At 48.9% G+C, this 18,334-nt stretch overlaps 2 protein-coding genes across 2 annotated transcripts in view; one reads left to right on the top strand and one right to left on the bottom strand.

Moving 5' to 3' along the window:
- The window catches only part of LOC139590584 (acyl-CoA (8-3)-desaturase-like), a 33,619-nt gene that overhangs the window by 340 nt on the left and 14,945 nt on the right, over positions 1 to 18,334 (top strand). The gene's annotated exons all lie outside the window — the stretch shown is intronic.
- Positions 1,031 to 16,340, bottom strand: LOC139590583 (acyl-CoA 6-desaturase-like). Its single transcript, XM_071428299.1, has 12 exons — positions 15,879 to 16,340; positions 12,354 to 12,464; positions 11,154 to 11,351; positions 10,945 to 11,046; positions 10,322 to 10,447; positions 9,030 to 9,090; positions 8,623 to 8,699; positions 8,361 to 8,458; positions 7,698 to 7,794; positions 6,698 to 6,777; positions 5,542 to 5,667; positions 1,031 to 4,643 (listed from the first exon to the last, which is right to left on the bottom strand). The coding sequence occupies exons 1-12, from the start codon at positions 16,083 to 16,085 to the stop codon at positions 4,592 to 4,594; spliced, it is 1,335 nt and encodes a 444-aa protein (XP_071284400.1). The 5' UTR covers positions 16,086 to 16,340; the 3' UTR covers positions 1,031 to 4,591.

An 18,334-nucleotide genomic window follows, 5' to 3' on the forward strand; every position in this document is an offset into this window, starting at 1 on the left:
GGATGAGTTTGCCTATGGAGCAATTCCTTTGGACTCTGGCAAGCTCCAGTGTTGGTTTTAGGGGGCAGATAAGGATAATCTGGCCATCACTTTGTCTCCTGACCCTGGAGAGCCTGTGAGTTCCCTTTGTCTGCCCCTTCACCTGACGGGACAGGTTTCAATGGGTTCATCTGGCAGAACCAGCTCTGCCAAAGCCTCTTGGCTGACCTCAAGACAGTTTTGACCTAAAATCCTCTGCTGATGTCAATCCAAAACCCACCAGAGCATTGGATGGAGCTGTGGGTTGGAAAAGCTGCTGCAAGGCGCTTACCACACCCCAGGATGAGCCATGAATGGGCACAAAATGGACTTTAAAAATTGTAATATGCTTCTATGAAGTTTTCACAACAATTTTATTCTCAGCTGTTTCCTCAGACAGTCTGGAGGCTGAGTTTGAGTGGCCAGGAAAATCTTTGACAGTAAAATCTCCTTTCCTTTGGTGTTTGTTCCCAGGATGAGGGGAAGCAGCAGTATTGATCCTGGGATTGTGGAGGCTAATAAAGAAATCCATCTGTGCTATTAAAGTCAATGGTATCAAAGTAGTTACACTAATTTCACCACATGAAGTGGAAAAAGGAATTTCCACACTCGCTGGCTAACAGCTCCTCCATAAAAAGCCCGCGGAAAACCAAGGGAAGCCATAATAAGCAAGTCTGATCCCAGGTCCTTTTTTAGTTTGCTTCCACAGTGTTCTTGGCTTGGGATCTGATTTTGAACTGCTAAAAAAAACCAGTTACAAGGCTAAATCTGAAACTGGAGCTTGAATCACCCTTTATGTCAAATCCTACCTGACTCTTTACAATTCTGAATTTGAATATGTTTTTGATCTCAGAACCTGGATGGTGACATTCCCACCCTAGAAGTGTCCTGACTTGCTCAGTTGGCATCTCCATGCCACCTGCTTGTGGGTTTGTATGGCAAAAGGCACTCCAAGAGGGAACAAATACCCTGAGCACCAGTGGCTCTGGAAAAAAGACACATAAAGCATCTGTATGGTCAACAAATAGTTATGATTTTATTGAGTGGTAGAATACACAAGGAAAAAAATTGTTCTTTTTGAGTTACTGGATTTTTTTTTTCAAAGAATTAAAAATAACCAGGAGCTGTCCTATAGGAATGTGGGTTTGTTGTTTTAACATTGGAAATGTTAGGGCTTTGTTAGGAAGGCTTTCTTGGGAAAGCATCTCCTGAGGAAAAGGATGTCTTTGCCCTAATGAAGACCTCAAATCCAGCCAGAAAGCTCAACCCCTGCAGCAGGGAACAATGGTGCCTGGACATGGGTCCTGACAAGCCTCCCAAGCCCTATTTCAGTGAGCAGCTGGGAGCTAGACTCCTCAAATCCATGCTTGGAGGGAAAACTCCAAGGAAGTCCCCTAATTCCCCCTGTGCCTCTGCCTGGGAGCTGGGGCAGTGAGTCCCTGCTCCAGAGCTGTGGGAGGGGAGGCTCAGTGTGAGATCCAGCTCACTCCGAGGTGCCTGTGGCTGTCACCAGTCCCTGCCCCGCCCTCTGAGCCCCAGCTCTGCCCTGTCCTGCCCTGTGTCTCCAGCACAGCCCTCCAGGCAGATTCCAACCATGCTGGGAGATCATGGGACACGTGATCCCAAATTGCTCCTCCTTCATCTCTCAGTAATTTTCCTCCAACTCTCATGCATCCCTCCCCAACCCCTGACCTTCCCCAACTTCTCCCATCTCTCATTCTCTTCCCAAAACACACCCAGAGGCTTTTCTTTGCTGCAGTTTGTGCTTTTCTCTGGCATCCTCAATCATCCTGGTCCTCCAGCTCCTACTCCAGTCCCCCACAGTGAGTGGAGAGAGCAAATCCAGTCCTTCCCTGGCTGTTGTTTGGTTCTCTGCCCTGAAACCAGCTCTGTGTTTCCAGCTCCCCACTGCCATGTGTGTAGCTGGGTTCAATAAACCCTGGCAGGCTCCCAGCACCTCTTACTGGCTTAGGGGTTGGGTTTTTTAATGTTTGTGTCTCATTACAGTGTAAATGAATGATCTTTATCAAGAGAGACAGTGAACAAGATTTCACCTCATTATTTTCAGAGAAACTGATTAGTTAACTGGTTAGTCCTCAGAAAGCTGGGCAAAGCTGTGCTGAAAATTCTCTGTTTCAGTAATTTTGATGGCAGATTTTAACCTGCTTATTTCTCACTTATTGCTGCCTTGCTGGAGACAAAGCTCATGGGAAGTTTATATCCATCTACATTTCCAGTCTTACTGAAACTTCTGGAATATCTCCAGATAAACCTCATTTTACTTGGAGAACAATAATAACAAAGCAGATTGATCCAGATTTCCAGGGCTCTTTGACCTGCTCCAGTTAAAGAGGGGAGAGCTTGTAGAATCCTGGAATGGTTTGGGTTGGAAGGGGCAATAAAAGATCATCCAATTCCACCCTCCTGCCATGGACACCTTTCCTAGACCAGGTTGCTCCAAACCTCATCCAACCTGGCCTGTAACACTTGCAGGGATGGGGTGTCAACAAGGAATCAAGGCACATAGAAAACAGCTCAAATTCCAAGAGAGAAAGCTGGGATTTTTTGGAGGGAGAGGAAAAAGTTATATGAGCCAGAGAGGCTTTGCCTGGAAAAATAATAAGTTTTTTTGGGGAAAGAAATGCCCGTTTGCCTAACAACTGCTATTTCCCCAAGATCAACCCAAACAGCTTCCCAAGATGAAAAGTGAGAAGAGAAGAAGGGGCAGGGCTAAGGAGGAAAATATTTGCTCTGGAAATAATACAAAAAACCCCAAGGGCTGTCAGAAGAAGAAGCTGGATATTTAAAAGTTTGTACTGCTGATGCCACTGTGCTCGTGGTCATCCTTGCTGGAGCACAGTGAGGTACATTCAAGGAAGGGATGCACAAATTAAGGCAGTCCTGATGAGGTTAGCCAAATTCCAGGAGAGCTCCTTACTACCTGCCTGGGAGATCACAGCATCCAGAAGGATGTTACTTGTGTAGCTTTTCACCCTAAACATTCCTGGTGGCACTTGGGTGAGCAAGAGCCCCAGAACAAGCCCTTTCCAAACCATAAACATTGCTTGCTGAAGTTGCAAGATGCTGAATTCCCCACTGTAAGCAAAGATAAAATCTCATTTTATTCTCCAAAGAGGGTGGGGAAGGAATACATTATTTATTTTTTTTTTTGCAATGCTGGCCGCAGTCCCAGAGTCATCTCTATTCATGATGAAGCACCTTGCTGATTCTGTGGGATGCTGCTAGGATTCAAGGATTTGACAGAGAGGATCCAGTTTCAGAGCGGAGGGAAGTAATGAGGCGTGCAAAGTAACCAGAGTCTCCCTCCTGGTGTTTCCAGGGAGCACTGAGGCAGATGCTGGAGCTGGAGGCTGCTTTTGGAACCATGGCCCTTTGTCCTAAACCAAATATCTCTTCTGTTGTGTTGCAGCTGAACCTGAACCCTTGGATTTATTTGAGGTCAGGTCACCTGTTCCAGAAGCACCTGGAAGCTGTCCAACCATATCTCCTGATAAGCCATTAGTGAATTTTGGTAATTAGGTGGTGGGCAGAAAATGGAGTTTTAGACAGCTTGTAAGAGGTTCTCCAAAGGTCTCTGATCAGCTGCACAGCCTGGGCAGGACTGATTCCAGCTGGGATTTGAGCAGCTCCTCCTTTTGCAGGGAGAACTTTTCTTCAAGGGAAGGGTGAACAGTGCCATGGCTCCTGGCCTCGGGCAGGCAGGAGGAGGCTCGGTGCCATGCCAGGCATGTGCAGACAGGCAGAACTCTGGGTTTCTGCAGGGCAGGATGGTGAAAAGGCCGTTTGTGGTTCCCCTGGAGCACTGAGGAGCAATTAGCACGTTTTGCTTGTTTGATTGTTTTGGTCTTTTGTGTGATTTACTGACGATTCGCTGTGCCAGACCTGCTGCTCATTAAAGAGAAAACAGACCCTCTCCTAAAGGAGACGTTTTGCTGTTTAAACCCAGAAATCTTCTATAGACCCCTGAGAAGAGGGGCTGATCCTAAAAACACGGCTATGTTAACCCTGCTGTGGTTAGGGGTTAGCTGTGCAGGGCCAGGGTCACAGCTTGCACTAAAGGGATGCTATGGTTAGAGAAGGGGAGGAGGCAGGGAAAGGAGGGAGCTGGGCTCTGGACAGGGCTGGAGGCAGCTGCCAGGCCCGTGGCATGTGATTCCTCTTCCACACAAACATGGGAAAGAGACATGAGCTGACTGGGGTGTCCTTGGATCACAAACACTCACTGAGGCCTAAAACCTCTTAGATGTGAATCAGGGTTTGTGTGGTTTAGGCAGAATGAGAACAAATCTTGTGAAAAAAAGGTCAAGGTCAGATATTAATGCCCCTTTTTTAAACATTTGCACAGCTGGCCTTGCTTTCCACCCTCTGGAGCACATTTTAAATCTGTCTGGATTGAACAGGGCCTGCACCAGAAGCAGCTGGCAAGGCAGGAAACTCCCCTCCAACCCTGGATTTAGACTGAGATCTGAGAGTAAAAGACACAAGCGTGAATTCCCCCCCACGTCCCCCCCATCCCTCCCGGTCACTCACACCTCCCCAGAAAGATTCACGATCACTTATGGAGATAAGCATCCAGCCAGAGATCTCCAGATTTCTTGAGGGACCTACGGGAAGAAAAGGAGGAGTTTGGGAATCTTGCTTCTGTCGTGGTTTTCCTGCAATGAAGGCTGTTACTGAATTTAACATCAATCACAGGATCACACTCACAGAACCCACCCTCTGTCAGTGTGAAGCCATTCCCCCTGCTTCTGTCACTCCAGACCTATGTCCAAAGTCCCTCTCCAGCTCCTTTGGAGCCCTTTTAGGCACTGGAAGGGGCTGTAAGTTCTCCTGGGAGCCTCCAGGCTTCACTCCGCTGTGCCTTGGTGCTGTGTGGCCCTGTCCTAACTGGATTTGGGGACAAAAGCAGGTTTGGAACCAGCTCTCCTGCCCACTGTGGCCACCCCACTTCAATCTGCCCATGCTCAGAGTGCTTTGTGCAGGAGGTGCCTGGACTGCAGAGCTTTCTCATGTTCCCTGCCATGAATTATTCCCCTCAGAGGAACTGAGACAGCAGCATCAACACCGAGGCTGCTGACATGGACTATTAGATCCTCTCCAGCTCTCCCTGTAGGGAATTGCCTGTTGCTGCTGGCAGAGCTCTCAGGGGACACAGCAGAGGCTGTAACCTGACCAGTTTCCCTTTGATTCATCTCACTTTGCAGCAGGAGATCTGCTGGCAACTCCCAAAAGCAGGAGCCATCAGCTGTCAGAACAGGGTGGTATAAAAATCAGAATCATTAGAGATGGAAAAGCCCTCTAAGATCGACCCCAGCACTGCTGAGCCCCCGTGTCCCCAAATGCCACAATCAGGTTTGTACCTGTCTAAAGGTCAAGTGTTTGGTACTTTGACAGCAACAACACAAATTTCTGAAGGGTCTGCCATGTCCTGGATCCTCTGTGCTAGAAAATATCAGGTGTCCCAGGAAAAATGAGCTGCAAGTGGGCTCAGGAGGGCCTTACCCAACGATGTCTATGAACGCTTTCCCGAGAGGCTTCTCCTCATAGTGGACTCCATACTTGGCACATAAAGACTTCACCAAAGGCTTCACCTTCCAGAAATTGTGCCGTGGCATTGTTGGAAACAGGCTGGAGAGGAGAGAGAGAAAACAAAGCTGAGAAAACTCTGGAGACAAGCGACAAGGGCTGGGCATTAGGATCTGCATCCTCAGGGGCTCATTGTTGGTGCCTCCTCCTCAAACTGCACAAAGGAAGGGAGGCACAGAGACACCTCTGCTTTACGCTCCTCTGTCTCAAGGAGGTGGTGAAAACTGATTTTCCTGTCCTGTCTTAAAGTAAAGCCGTGCTCAGGACACACTGAAAGCCAGTTTGTGCAAGAAACTGCAATGGGAGGGCAGTGGGAGTGAGGGAACAGCCTCAGAGATGGCCGACCATTCCTCTGGGAATAATTGTTTCTTGCTGAACTGAATTCCCAGTGACCTGCTTTTTCACCTGTGGAAACAGGTGAAGAAGGGTTTTGAGGGTACCTTCCCCTATACTCTTCCATGGAGATTTCCTAAGCTGGCTCCCAAACCAGCCAGCCTCACCCTAAAAGCCATTTCTTTTACATTTGCTGTTGCCATTGGCAACAGACTGTCCATATGGCCCTGTTTTCCATATTTTTTCTGGAATCTGCTACCCAGCATCCTACACAGTCCCACACTCTATAAAACACTGGAATGCTTTAGGGAAGGGGAGTTTTCTGAGGTGGATGCTTGGGATTTGAGCCCACAGCCTTTGCAACTGGTAGATGCATAACAACAACTCCTAATTAAATCCTAAATTAAGGCCGTGAGAGTGAAAGCTTTGAAGCAAGAGAGAAAAATGTCATGGCTGTAAGAGAAGCACACTATCATGGAATGGTCTGGATGGGAAGGGATCTTTAAGTTCATTCAGTTCCTGCCCTGCCATGGCATGGTCACCTTCCACTAATGCAGGTTGCTCCAAGCCTCATCCAGCCTGAGCTTGAGCGCTTCCAGGGGTGGAGCAGCCACATCTTCCATGCCTGTGTTGTCTGGGACTCTGTTTCCTGTGCATACAATCCTTCCCCAGCCCATAATACCCTCCCCTGGGCTGGGACAAGCTGGCAGTGCCATCCTGATCCCGGCTCTGTACTCACTGGTGCTCGATCTGGAAGTTCAGGTGCCCGGTGAACCAGTCGTTGAAAAAGGACTGCTCAATGTTGCAGGTTGCTGCCATCTGCCAGGGAGAGAGAGAGAGAGCTGTGAGGGTTAGGGATGGCTCATCCCAAAATCAGGGTGAAATTCCTCTTCCCTGAGCTCTGGGAGAGCAGAGCCTGCCATGGCCGGGTGCAGCAAGGGGAGTTTTAATCTTTCCTCAGGGCCTCAGGTAATTAAACTCTCACTGGTGGTGAAGTGATGTAGCAGCCCAAGCCCAGATTCCTAAATCTCAGCCTCTCCCATTGGAGATCAGAAGGTTGACAGCAGTATCAAGGTGGAAAACAGGAGGAACGTGGACACAAAGCTTCCCCATCCCTATGTAGTTATTGTTACTCAGTTTGCTTTAAGTGTAATATTCTGAGAGTATTTCTTAGGTATTCTTGCCATTAGTGATCATAAAATTTGATATTTTTTCTTAATATTCTTAAAATTCAACCAAATTTTTGATAGGGTTCCTCTCTCACACATTTTATTTGGATTTGCAGGGAGATAGAACTGCCAAAATATCAAGAATATGGTTCTAGGTTAAAGAAGAGGAAAAGGAGAACTCAATCACTCATCTTCCAGAGCAAAGGGACAAAGGCGGGCTCCAAAATGAAGAGTCAGCATATTTTCCTCAGCTGTTTTATTGCTGGGATCTACAGGCCTGGCCAAAACATGCAGGAATGTTTTTTGGATTTGCAGTCACATCCAGCTTCACTCACCATAGGAGCAGGTAACCTTTTGATTGTCAAAGTAATTGCAGAACTTTGGAATTCCATGTCTTTCCCCAGCACTGCTGGCTCTGGGAAGAACATCTTTATGGGAAAAGTAATGGACAGGACAACTCTATCCTAGTAAGAGGTGGTGGTAACACTGGGGGTGGTGGTAACTCTCATACTCTTTGAGTAAATCCCATTTTGGGGTGAGTTAGGGGTGGTTTTCTCCCCTCCCAGTTACCTGGGAGCTCAGCCAGTCTCTGTGCTTCTCAGAATCAATTTCCATTGGAATGTGATTCATCTGGGTGACCCACACAAACCAGTGACTCTCCAGAAACCTGCAAAACCAGGAAAAATCACAAGAATTTCTACCAGACATGGGGACATCAGGTAATTAAAGTAGGGTTTGCAGGGGGCAGCAGAGACTTGGATGGATGTTGACAATGAATTGCCTGGAATCATCTTTGTTCCAGGCTTGTTTTCTGCAAAAGCAGATGACCCAATTTTGCAATTTCACTTTTTTTTCCTTGCACTTTGAGTTTCTTCAAGTATTTTGGGAATAATGGGCTGGTTGTGATAAGTTTTCCAGCTTGATTTCAGACTTGGAGCGTGCACAGAATTATCTCCACAGTCTGCTGGGAAGAGGGTGGGATGAGGCACTCTGGGAGGGTCCAGCCATGGCCAAAGTGGGGTGAGCAGTGTGTGGGAACAGGGAATGAGGAATGGCAGGGGAATCCTGGCAGGACCATCACAGGGCAGGGGAAGGTGCAGGGAGAGTGCCAGAGGAGCTGGAACTCGGAGATGCTGACAGGGAAGTGAAGCAGTGGGACACAGCAGAGCTGAGGCCAGGCTCAAACAGCACTGGAGGGATGGGAGAGCAGCAGGGATGCCCTGGATGCCCCACCTGACAAACGTGAGGAGACACAGGGATCCCAGGACGCCGTAGAACGGGATGTAGGTGATGAAGTAGCGCAGGTAGTAGCTGATGGCCCAGGCCAGGTCCTGGGGGACAGAGAAAACACCAGGCATCACTTTCCCCACCTTGGATAATGTGTCCTTGCTGGTGATGTTTGGAACATTGGGTAATTCCTGCCTGCCCCCTGGCCTCCCTCTCTGCTCCAGTTTCCAGCCAGACCCCGTAAGGATGGAGGGAATGTTTCACTCACCGCCCAGAACCTGCGCTTGATCATGGTCGAGATGATTTGGATTTGGAAATACACAGGGATGAGCAGAGGTGGGAAGACTGCAAGGCAAAGGGAAATGGTTTGGCCATCAGAGGGGTGGGGAGGTGTGTGACATGAGGGACTGCTTCCATGGAACTGGGAACATTCAGCTCTTCCATGGAGCCTCTCACATGGAGGTTATTCCCAGCCTCAGCTGTTTTACATTCCCTTGCTCTATGGGGCAATGTTCCAGGTGTTCGGATATCCCTGAGCTGATTTTGGGACCTGCACAGGGTCCTGAGGAAGGTTGGGATGAGTTGGGATTTGAGGAGTTGCTCTGCTCACACAGTGAGGGCTGGAAATGACAAGTGGCATTCAGGAAAAGGGAAGAGAGGAGGGTGGATACTCACTGAGGAAGAAGTATTCGTGCTGGTGGTTGTAAGGCAGGTACTTCAGCTTCTTCTTGCCATACTGCAGGACACAAAGAGACAGCTCAGCCTGGGATTGGGACATTCCCAGGTAAAAGCAGATTCTCTGCAATAATTCTTAATTTATTGACCAGAGAATTTTGACTGAATTCCCACGAGCGGGTAAGAAGAGATTCGAAGTGATTAAATGTCCTAACTTTGTCTTTTGTGTTAGGTGTAAGCTCAATTTTTAAAGATAGTTTCTATTTACTTGATGGAATTTTGATGCACTTCACCTTCTGCCATCCCTGTATCTCTGAGAAGAGCTGCCAGCACCTCCATCTTTACTAATATGAATGTGATAGGCATAAAGTCTGATTTTTTGGAAGGGAAGGCTTGTAACACCAAAAAATCAGGCACATTATTCCCTCTGGGATGAGCTCTGCAAGGCTGTGTGCTTGGCATCATTTGGAAAAGGATTTTTATACCAATGTGAGAATATTGGGATAGACTGATAATATAATAATATCTGATAATATCAGATATTTTGAGGCAGAAATCAATTTTTTCCTTGTTATCACAAATGTTTAGGTTTTCCTTTAAGTAATAGAACCATGGTCTGCTTTCTCAATAATACAAAATCTGACTGAGAAACCATTTTTAATGTTGTATTTCCCTGTGTTGTCTTTGCTGCTTGTCCCTTTTCTTGGGGCTTTGTTTTTAAAACTAGAAATCCTTGTTCCACTGTGAAAAACACCATGATTTAAGTGCTTTGGGTAGTTTTTTATAAACAGGCAGTAAATATTTTGGCTCTGGACGGGTAGATAGAACTAAAATTAAAATCACTTGATGTTGGAAGATATTTGCTATGGAAATGGAAGGTCAGATTTGAAATGCTCCTGCTGGAATACTGAGGAACACTGTATTCCCCCCTCACGTTGGTACTTCAAGCCAGCAGCATGAAGGGGCCTTTAGTGGCTTTTTGCTTTCTCTCCAGCCCCATCTGCATTATTTTTCCCGAGGTAACCCAAGACACTTTCTCCTGTGGTCAGCACAGGAAATGGATTGGGAATTAGTAGTCAATGCTGCTCCTCAGCCCAAGGGTTGGCTCCAAACTGCTGTCAGACCACGTAGCCAGACAAAATCCCTGGATTAAGCATTTCCTTTCTAGCATTCCTGGAAGTCCTGCCGGCGTAAGTCATGTCTAACAGTGGGAGCCAACTCCTGGATTTGCGCAACCACTCTCCTGGCCCTCTCGGACAGTAGTTTTCCATGTTTTCCCCACTCTTCCTTACCTCAACGGGCTGTGTGTCTCCCAGGACAAAAATGTGCAGCATGTTCACATCTGGGTCCTTCTTGAAGATGTTTGGCTTGGCGTGGTGCTGGAAGTGGCGGTGGTTCCACCAGTTTGCAGAGGCACCCTGGGCAAGGAGAATGAGGGGTTTTCATCCATGGAGAGCTGCTCCCAAGGTGGGGTTACCCAATCTTTTTTAGGAACTAAAGTGGTGCGAGTCAAATTATGGCCAAAGTGGGATTTGCTTTGGAAAGAACAGTGAGCAGGGAGTGGTGGAGTTGTTGGTTGCTATGAGACTGCTGCTTGCAGAGGGATCCCTAAGGATCATCCATATTGAAAGAACACAGAATAAACACACTCTGAGCGAGTTACAAGTCACTGTGTCTTCCCAGAAAATCCTGAAATGGCTTGAGTTGGAAGGGACTTTAAAGCTCATCCAGTCCCAACCCCCTGCCATGAGCAGGGACACCTTCCTCTAACCCAGGCTGCCCCATGGGCAAGTTGTGTCACCAACTTTTTTTGTGCCTCTGCTCACTCTGGGAAGGTTGAGAGCCTCCCTTTCCTACTCCGCCACAGCCAAAGTAATGCATTCCCAGAATTCCCTAGCTCCATAATTCCCTTTACCTTCAGGTGCCCAATGACAAACTTGTGGACGATGTGGTTCCAGGAAGACTTCTTGAAGACAGAGAGGTGTCCAAAATCATGTTGCAGCCACCCTGCCTGGGCCTGGGATAGGGAGAAATCAAATAGTTAAGAAGCTATTGGGAATCAGAGCTAAACAGGAAAGAAATGGAGGGCACATTGGCAGTGTGAGGAAGATCTCTCTTTGTCACCTGGGAAGTTGTAAGGATGCAGGCAAGGATGAGGGTTGTGATCCAGCCGGTCCCAAAGTAGGAAATCATGAGCCAAGCCAAAACTTCCATGACAATGATGTGGCCCAGGTAACAGGAGAAGAACAAGGGGCTGGCTCGGAACAGGTTCATGTCCTCCGCTGTCTTCCGCAGGGTCCGGAAATCTTCCACCAGCTGGGACTGTAACAGGACAGGCAAGAGCAGGGTGAGGCTTGGGAGTGAGCCTGACTGAGTTGGGGGATGGATGGAGGAAGGATGAGCTCCATGCCAAGGACCCTGGCTCTAAATTCCAGCTTTTTGCCCTGTATTCCTATGAATAAACATCCTGGCTGGTCTGAGCCCACATCCTGACCTTTTGGACCTGGAGCCAGGAGAATGAGTAATCCAAGCTCTGTTGAGTGTCGCATCACCTGATGGCTCTTGTCTGAATGAGCTTCCTAAGCACTAAGGAGAAGCTGGAGCAAGAGGGAATTCAGTGCTATTGTGCCTAATTCCAGAGCTCTGATAATGAGCACCCACTATCACCCGTCATCCATTCAATCCGTGGGCCAGCTCCTGTGCAGCCATCCATGAGGGGCATTCCTGGGTCACTGGGGGCCAGCATTGTCCCCTCTATTGTGAGTGACACAGATATAGCACAATCATGGCCAGCTACAAACAACAGGGCAGGATTGAGTTTCCTGGGCAGAGCCAGTTGTGCCACGCTCTGGGCCTGAATAATGGATGAGCAGGGATACAGAGCTGCCCTGAGGATGGGCAGTGGCTGCTGCTCCTTAGCAAGGCCACCAAAATGGGACATCTGGGGGCTTGTGTTTTGGAGCTTGGCCACCAGCAAAGGGGCAGCAAGAAGGGAAATGTGCACCAGTCACGAGGGCTGGTGCACATTTCCCATTCCACATGTCTCAGTTCCCATTTCCCTTTGGGATGGGCTCAGTCCAGCCTGGGTGCCTGGAATGGGCTTCCAGAAATTGGCTGTTGGTGGCTCTGTGGGAAAGAAAATATTTGTACAGCCAAAAGTGTCACCCCCTTTCCACACATACTTGAATCCATGATAGGATGAAAATACTCTACATGGAGATGTTCAGTCACTGAGAACTCCTTTCCCTCTCTGGAGAGCATCCCAAGAGGGAAAGAATGGTGGGAATAGGCAGCCTGAACCCCAGCTGAGGAATAAATACTCACATTTTTGTCTCGGTCTTGGCTGGGCTCCCCTGGAGCGAGTTCTCCAATAAGCAACGGCTTGAGAAATTTCTGCACCAAGGTGGGATTGATGTGGAAGGCCTGGAATGCATCCTGGAGTGGAAACAGGAGGAACTGTGTGAGATCCAGGAGTAAGATGTGCTTCCTATTCACTGTGTCATTCCCACCCACCTCCAGCAGTTGTTGAACCAGTGGAAAAGGGGGCCAGGTGACTTCCAGCTCTGGGATCACTTTTTGGGACATTAATTCCACTGATTTAATTTGCTGTGCTGGGAATGGTGAGACCTGGGATGGCATCCAGCCATATGGTGAAAGGCACCTCGAGAAATTCTTTCTAAGCAACTAAATACTTAAATCCTGTTAATTCCCTTAGAAGGTAGGCAGAGGGGAATTTGTGCAAATCCCTTTCTAGGATATAAATACCCTTGGAAAGTCTGCTCCTGGAGGCAAGTCAGGAGAGGGGCTGACTGGTGACTGAAGCTGGATGTGACTGCAAACACAAAAGATATTCCTGGGTGTTTTGGCCAGGCCTGGAGATCCCAGCTGTAAAACACCTGAGGAAAAACTGGTGACTTTTCAGAAGAATAATGCCTTGTTTGTGGAGTCCTTTTGATCCTGGCATTCACAAGTTTATCTGGCTCTTCTTTTTCTCTGTTCCTTCCCCTTTCCACATATTTCTGTCCACCTGTATCCCACAGGTGCCTGATGCTTATAGTGAGATCTTGGCCAGATCCTTTCACATGGCACAGCTGGAATTTTAACCCCAAGGACAGCAGCAGGGACAGAAAGCTGACCCAGATCAGAAACCCTCACTCTGTCCTTGCCCTTTCCTCACTGCACAGAACTGGAGTCAGCTCTTGGAATTCACCTGGGAGAACAGGAAAGATTGGTTCCATGAAGTGCTAAGAGAGTATGGAAAAAAAAAATCGTTAAAAACAGGAGTGAGGGGAACTGTGCTCCAGCCTTTCCACCTTTGTCCCATTGCCTAACAATTGTAGTGACCAACTAATATTTCCCTCCTGGCTCTAAAGACAAAGGGCAGACTGGAAAGTGCTCCCCGTGTCCAGCTGACCCTTCTGGGAGCTGCCCTCCATCTGCAGTTCAAAAATGCCAGGCAACAACCTCAGGCCCAAAGTCCTCCAAAATCAATTGAAACTTGTCACCTGGGAAGTTGACCCAGAAATGGGTCACTGAAATGTTGACTCCGATTCCCTGTTTCTCTCTCTGGAACAATTTGTAGAAGATGTAAAAGAGGAAGGAAAAGCAGAATGAGGGGAGAAGTAGACTGTGTCTACTGCAAGGCTCTGCAGTTTTGGGTGAAAACAAAAAAAAGGGGAAGAAAGGGAAAGAGAGAGGGTGACACATAAAATAATACTGAATCAACATTTTTTAATGCTTCTTAACTGCTGGGAATAAAAAAGTCTTTGGAGGTCTGATTGGGTGCTTACTGCCTGGAGATCCTGCAAATGATGGAAGGATTGGATTTTTGTTATGTTTATCTGATTAAGCTCCTGTACTAATAGGTCCCAAATTTAAGAGAGTTCCTGAATTTTAGAATTGTTCTCAGTTCTGTGCTGCAGGAGATAAAAAGCTTAAGGGAAAAGAGAGTCCCTGGGAAATGCTGTGTGATATTGGCACTTGACCTCCCAACTTTGTGATCTACTGACCAAATAAACCGAAGTGTTTTATGGGATATGGGAGTTATTCCAGCTGCTTTTGGTGAGAAAAAAAACTTTGTGTAATTGAGATATGAGCTGTACTTGAGCATTGGGAGTGCTTACAGCAGTCAGCACAAGGATTTTCTTTTACGTCCCTGAACACTTCTGGGACAGAGACACTGCAGAGTGTCCCTGCCTTTGTGTTCTGTGCATGAGGTGACACTAGAACGGGTTGGCCCAGACTCAGATGCTGTGTTTAAAAAAATAAGAGACCCATGGAATGGTTTGAGTTGAAAGGGACTTCAAAAATCATCCCACTTCACTCCCCTGCCATGGGCAAGGACACCTTCCATAAACCAGGTTGCTCCAAACCCCATCCAGCTTGGCCTTGGACACTTGAAGGGATGGGGCAGCCACAGCTTCTTTAGACAACCTGTGCCAGGGCCTCAGCATCCTCACAGGGAAGGATTTCCTCCTAAAATCCAGTCTAAACCCACAGAGGGTTCTCCCCCTGAATGAGAGAGGGTTTTCTGGCTGTAAATGGTTGTTCACCACAGGGAAGCTGCAAAACTGATGCCAATCCTGGTTTAGTGCTCGGAGCGGTGATTTAACAATTTCAGAGCATTTTTAAGGCCATGCCTTCATGGAGTGTGGGATGTAGTGTAGTCTGGGGAGGTGGGAGGAGAACCAGCAATCCTGGAACCACCAACCTGTGTTTCAGCCTCCCTTTCAAGGATTCTGCAGTAACAGATGCTTTTTGGTTGCTAATGGAGATACTGGAGTTAAATTCTTGGGGATAGGAGTCAAACTCCTCCTGTTTCAGCAGCTCTGTGTTTAAGCAGTTGAAAGCAAAATCTGGCCCATCTTTCTGAGGGAGAAAGCTATTCATTCAGAGGATTTACTGCAAAGGGATAGAAGGGCCAAAATGCAGCTCAGTGCTTCAAGGAAAAGAATGGAAAATACCCACTGGACACAGGGAAATAGGGGCTGATGGAAAGGGAAGGTTCTCCCAAAAAATTTTGTCGCACATGGAGCCTCCTCCTTGCCAAGGTGTCAGGAGCTGTGGGAGACCAGCAGTTCCTGTTCCTGCTTGGTCTCTGCATGTTTTGGGAAGAGCTCTGAGGCTGCTTGGATTTCATTAACACGCCCTGAAGGGAGAACATGCTCTCTGGATGCACTTCTGAGGAAGGTGGTTTTGAGGGGAACCCCAGACAACAAACAATTTATTTCTAATTTGTTCCTGTTTCAAGGTCGGGGGTTTTTTTGTTGTTGTTTGGTTTCTTATCTTTGACTGAAACCTGAGAGGTGGCTGAACCCAGCGAAGGAGCAGCTGGAGCAGCAGCAAATGGTTTGCTGGTTTGGTTTTTTTTTTTCCCTCTTTTCTGTAGCAACCTGTAACCAAATTCTCCAGAGAATTTTCTCCTGGGGAAAAATGCTAAAAAGCTCCTTGTTTTAAAGCCTCCTCACAGAAGCAACTTTGAGACACAGCCTGGCCTCTGTTTAACCCTCCCTGTGCTTGGCTGTGTGACTCTGCATGTCACAAGCTGCCCCCTGGAAAAGGGGACATTTGGGACACTTTACTCCTGAATTCAGGGCTCGAGGCACGGCACAAGCAGGAGACAAAGGCAAACCAGCAGGATTTAAGCAGAGCAATCCCTACCAGCCCATCGCGGGGGGGATCTGCATCCACTTGAACCGAGCTGGGAGCAGCGAAAGGGCTGAGCCGGGTGTCCAGCAGGTGTTGGGGAGATGGGGACAGGGGACAGCAGGAGCTGGCTCCCCTCGGGGAGGGAAGGAGCTGTCAGAGGATGCTGCTGGAGCCGGGAGAGCCGCGGGGGTCGGTCCTTACCGTGGCATCTTCGCCGGCGCAGTGGCTGATGACTCGCTGGCCCCCCGGGTGCCTGTTTGCCCACTTGGTGACATTATAAACCTTTCGCTCTATCACCAGCCACTTGTCCGTCCTCAGGTTGTGCTTCTGGATCTCCTCCCAGGTGTAGAAGCGGATCTGCGCCGCCGGCTCCCCCGAGTCCCCCCCTTGCTCACCCCCTTTCCCCATGGGGCCGCTCGATTCTTTGTCTTCTTGACCAGAGGGGGAGAGGTGGGGGGAGAGCCCGTCCCTGCGCCTCTCGGGGATGTGCCGGAGGGGGAGAGCTTTCCTGGCGGGATTGAACTCAGCTGATCCCCTGCTCCCTCCCTTCGCCTTCGCTCATGTCCTCCCTTCCCTTTGTTTCTCGCTTCTCTCCGCCTGCTCGGAAGTGCCCCCTAGGCTGGCTGTCCCCGCACTGATGCACTTTATCCTCGCACATAGCCCTGTGTTTTGAGGGAAGCTCGGCCCCTTCCACCCACACGCCCCCTCGCACCCCCCTCTCGGGCATCCCTCCCCGGGCATTCTCCTCCCTCGGCATCCCCTCCCTCTCCCGGCATCATCCTTTCTCCCAGACATTCTCCTCCCTCCCGGCATCGCCCCCCTCCCCAAACTCAGCATCCTCCTCCTCCTCCTCCTCCTCCTCCTCCCCTGCCCGGCTCGCCGCCCCCCTCTCCCCGGCATCCCCCCCGCTCCGCTCCGCCCGGTGCCGGGGCTCTCCCGGCGGGATCAGCCGAGCCCCAGCGCCAATCCCGGCTGTCCCGCCGCCCTCCCGCTCCCGCCCATTGGCCCGGCCCGATCTTTCGAAGCGGCTGCCGGCCGGGACCGCCGGGGGACGGGAGCCCCTCGCCTCCTCCTCCTCCTCCTCCACCTCCCGCTCCCAGCTTCGTGTCCTCGAGATTTTTTGGCTCGTGATGTAAAGAGCTGCACCCGCCGGTTTTTTTCCTTTTCCCGCGTTATTTTTCTTGCCCTTCCCCTTCTTTTTCCCCCCTTCCTTTTCCCTGTTTTCTTTTTTTCCCCCTTCATTTTCTTTTCTGCCCTCTCCTCCTTCCTCCCTTTTCTCCCCCTCCCCTTCCTCACCTTTCCCACTTCCCTCCTTTCCCCTCTTTTTCCTCCCTTTATCCCCCTTTTCCTCCTTCTCCTCTTTCCCCCTTTTCCTACCTTTCCCCCTTTTTCCCGTTTCTATTTCTTCCCTTTTTCCCCCTTTCGTCATCTCTTTCCCCTTTTCTTCCCTCTTGCCCCCTTTTCCCTCCCTTCTCCTCTTCTCTCCTTCTCTCCTTCCTGCCTTTTCTCTTTCCACTCCTTTTCCCTCTTTTTTCCCTTCACCCCTCTTCCTGCTTCCCCTCTTCCACCCTTTTCTCCTCCTTCCCCTCTCCTTTTACTATTTTTTACCATTTTTACTCTTTTAAAAACCTTTTTAACTATTTTTACTCTTTTTTTTACTTTTTTTCCTTTCCCCCTTCTTTTTCATACTTTTTTTCCTGCTTTTTCCTCCTTTTTCTGCCTTTTCCCCCCCCCAGACTTCTCACCCCACTATTCACTGCTGAGCTCAGAAAGGAGCTATTGCTGTTCTGCCCAAAATCTGCATTGTTTTGCTCTGTTTTTGCCAGGCTGCCGCTGGTGGCTGCCGGATTTCACAGCTTTGCTGTGGCACAGGCAGAGCTGGTTGAGCTCTGCTGCCCCAGGCCATGCTTTTATTAACAGGTGGGATAATGGCATCTTTGCCATCTTTTCCTTGCCGTGGGGCACTCTATTGTACACAATTCCTGCGTTAGGTTATGCAAGATGTGGTGTGGCAAGGAAAAAAACAACACAGACCTCTTTCCCTGAGGCTTTGCCTACCTCTTACAGGACGCGTGGCCACTTCCCAGGGCCAGGCAGGTGTGATCCCCAGCTTTCCTGGCAATAGGAATCTTTTCCTGTGATTATTTTGCATGAATAAGTGGGAGGATCATTAATCCTTTCTGTAGAGGCAGAGCAGGGCCTAAGCAGGGGAAGGAACCCACAGGGTTAATCATAGAATCACAGAAGGATTTGGGTGGGAAAGGACCTTAAAGCACATCCAGTTCCAATCCCTTGCTATGGACAGGGAAATCTTCCACTATCCCAGGTTGCTGCAAGCCCCATCCAACCTGGCCTGGAACATTTCCAGGGATGGGGCAGCCACAGCTTCTCTGGGAAATCTGTGCCAGGGCCTCAGCACCCTCCCAGGGAAGGATTTCTTCCAATTCAAATCTCTCCTCTTTAGCTTTGTGCCAAGGCATGCCAGAGCTTTCCTCTGTTTCTGCCTGGTGTTAAGGCTGCAGGATGGCTTCAGCCTGTTAGACAATCTTTGCCTGTGGTGTGGGGTGAGGAAAGTCAGAAATGACAGGAATGTTTTCCTAAGACATGCAAGTTTTATTTAGTTTGGTTCAAAATAGCCCTGTGACAAGGATCAGACT

This window comes from Agelaius tricolor, unplaced genomic scaffold (assembly GCF_023055355.1).
Source record: "Agelaius tricolor isolate 1412-34295 unplaced genomic scaffold, bAgeTri1.0.p SCAF_5, whole genome shotgun sequence".
Classification (NCBI taxonomy): domain Eukaryota; kingdom Metazoa; phylum Chordata; class Aves; order Passeriformes; family Icteridae; genus Agelaius; species Agelaius tricolor.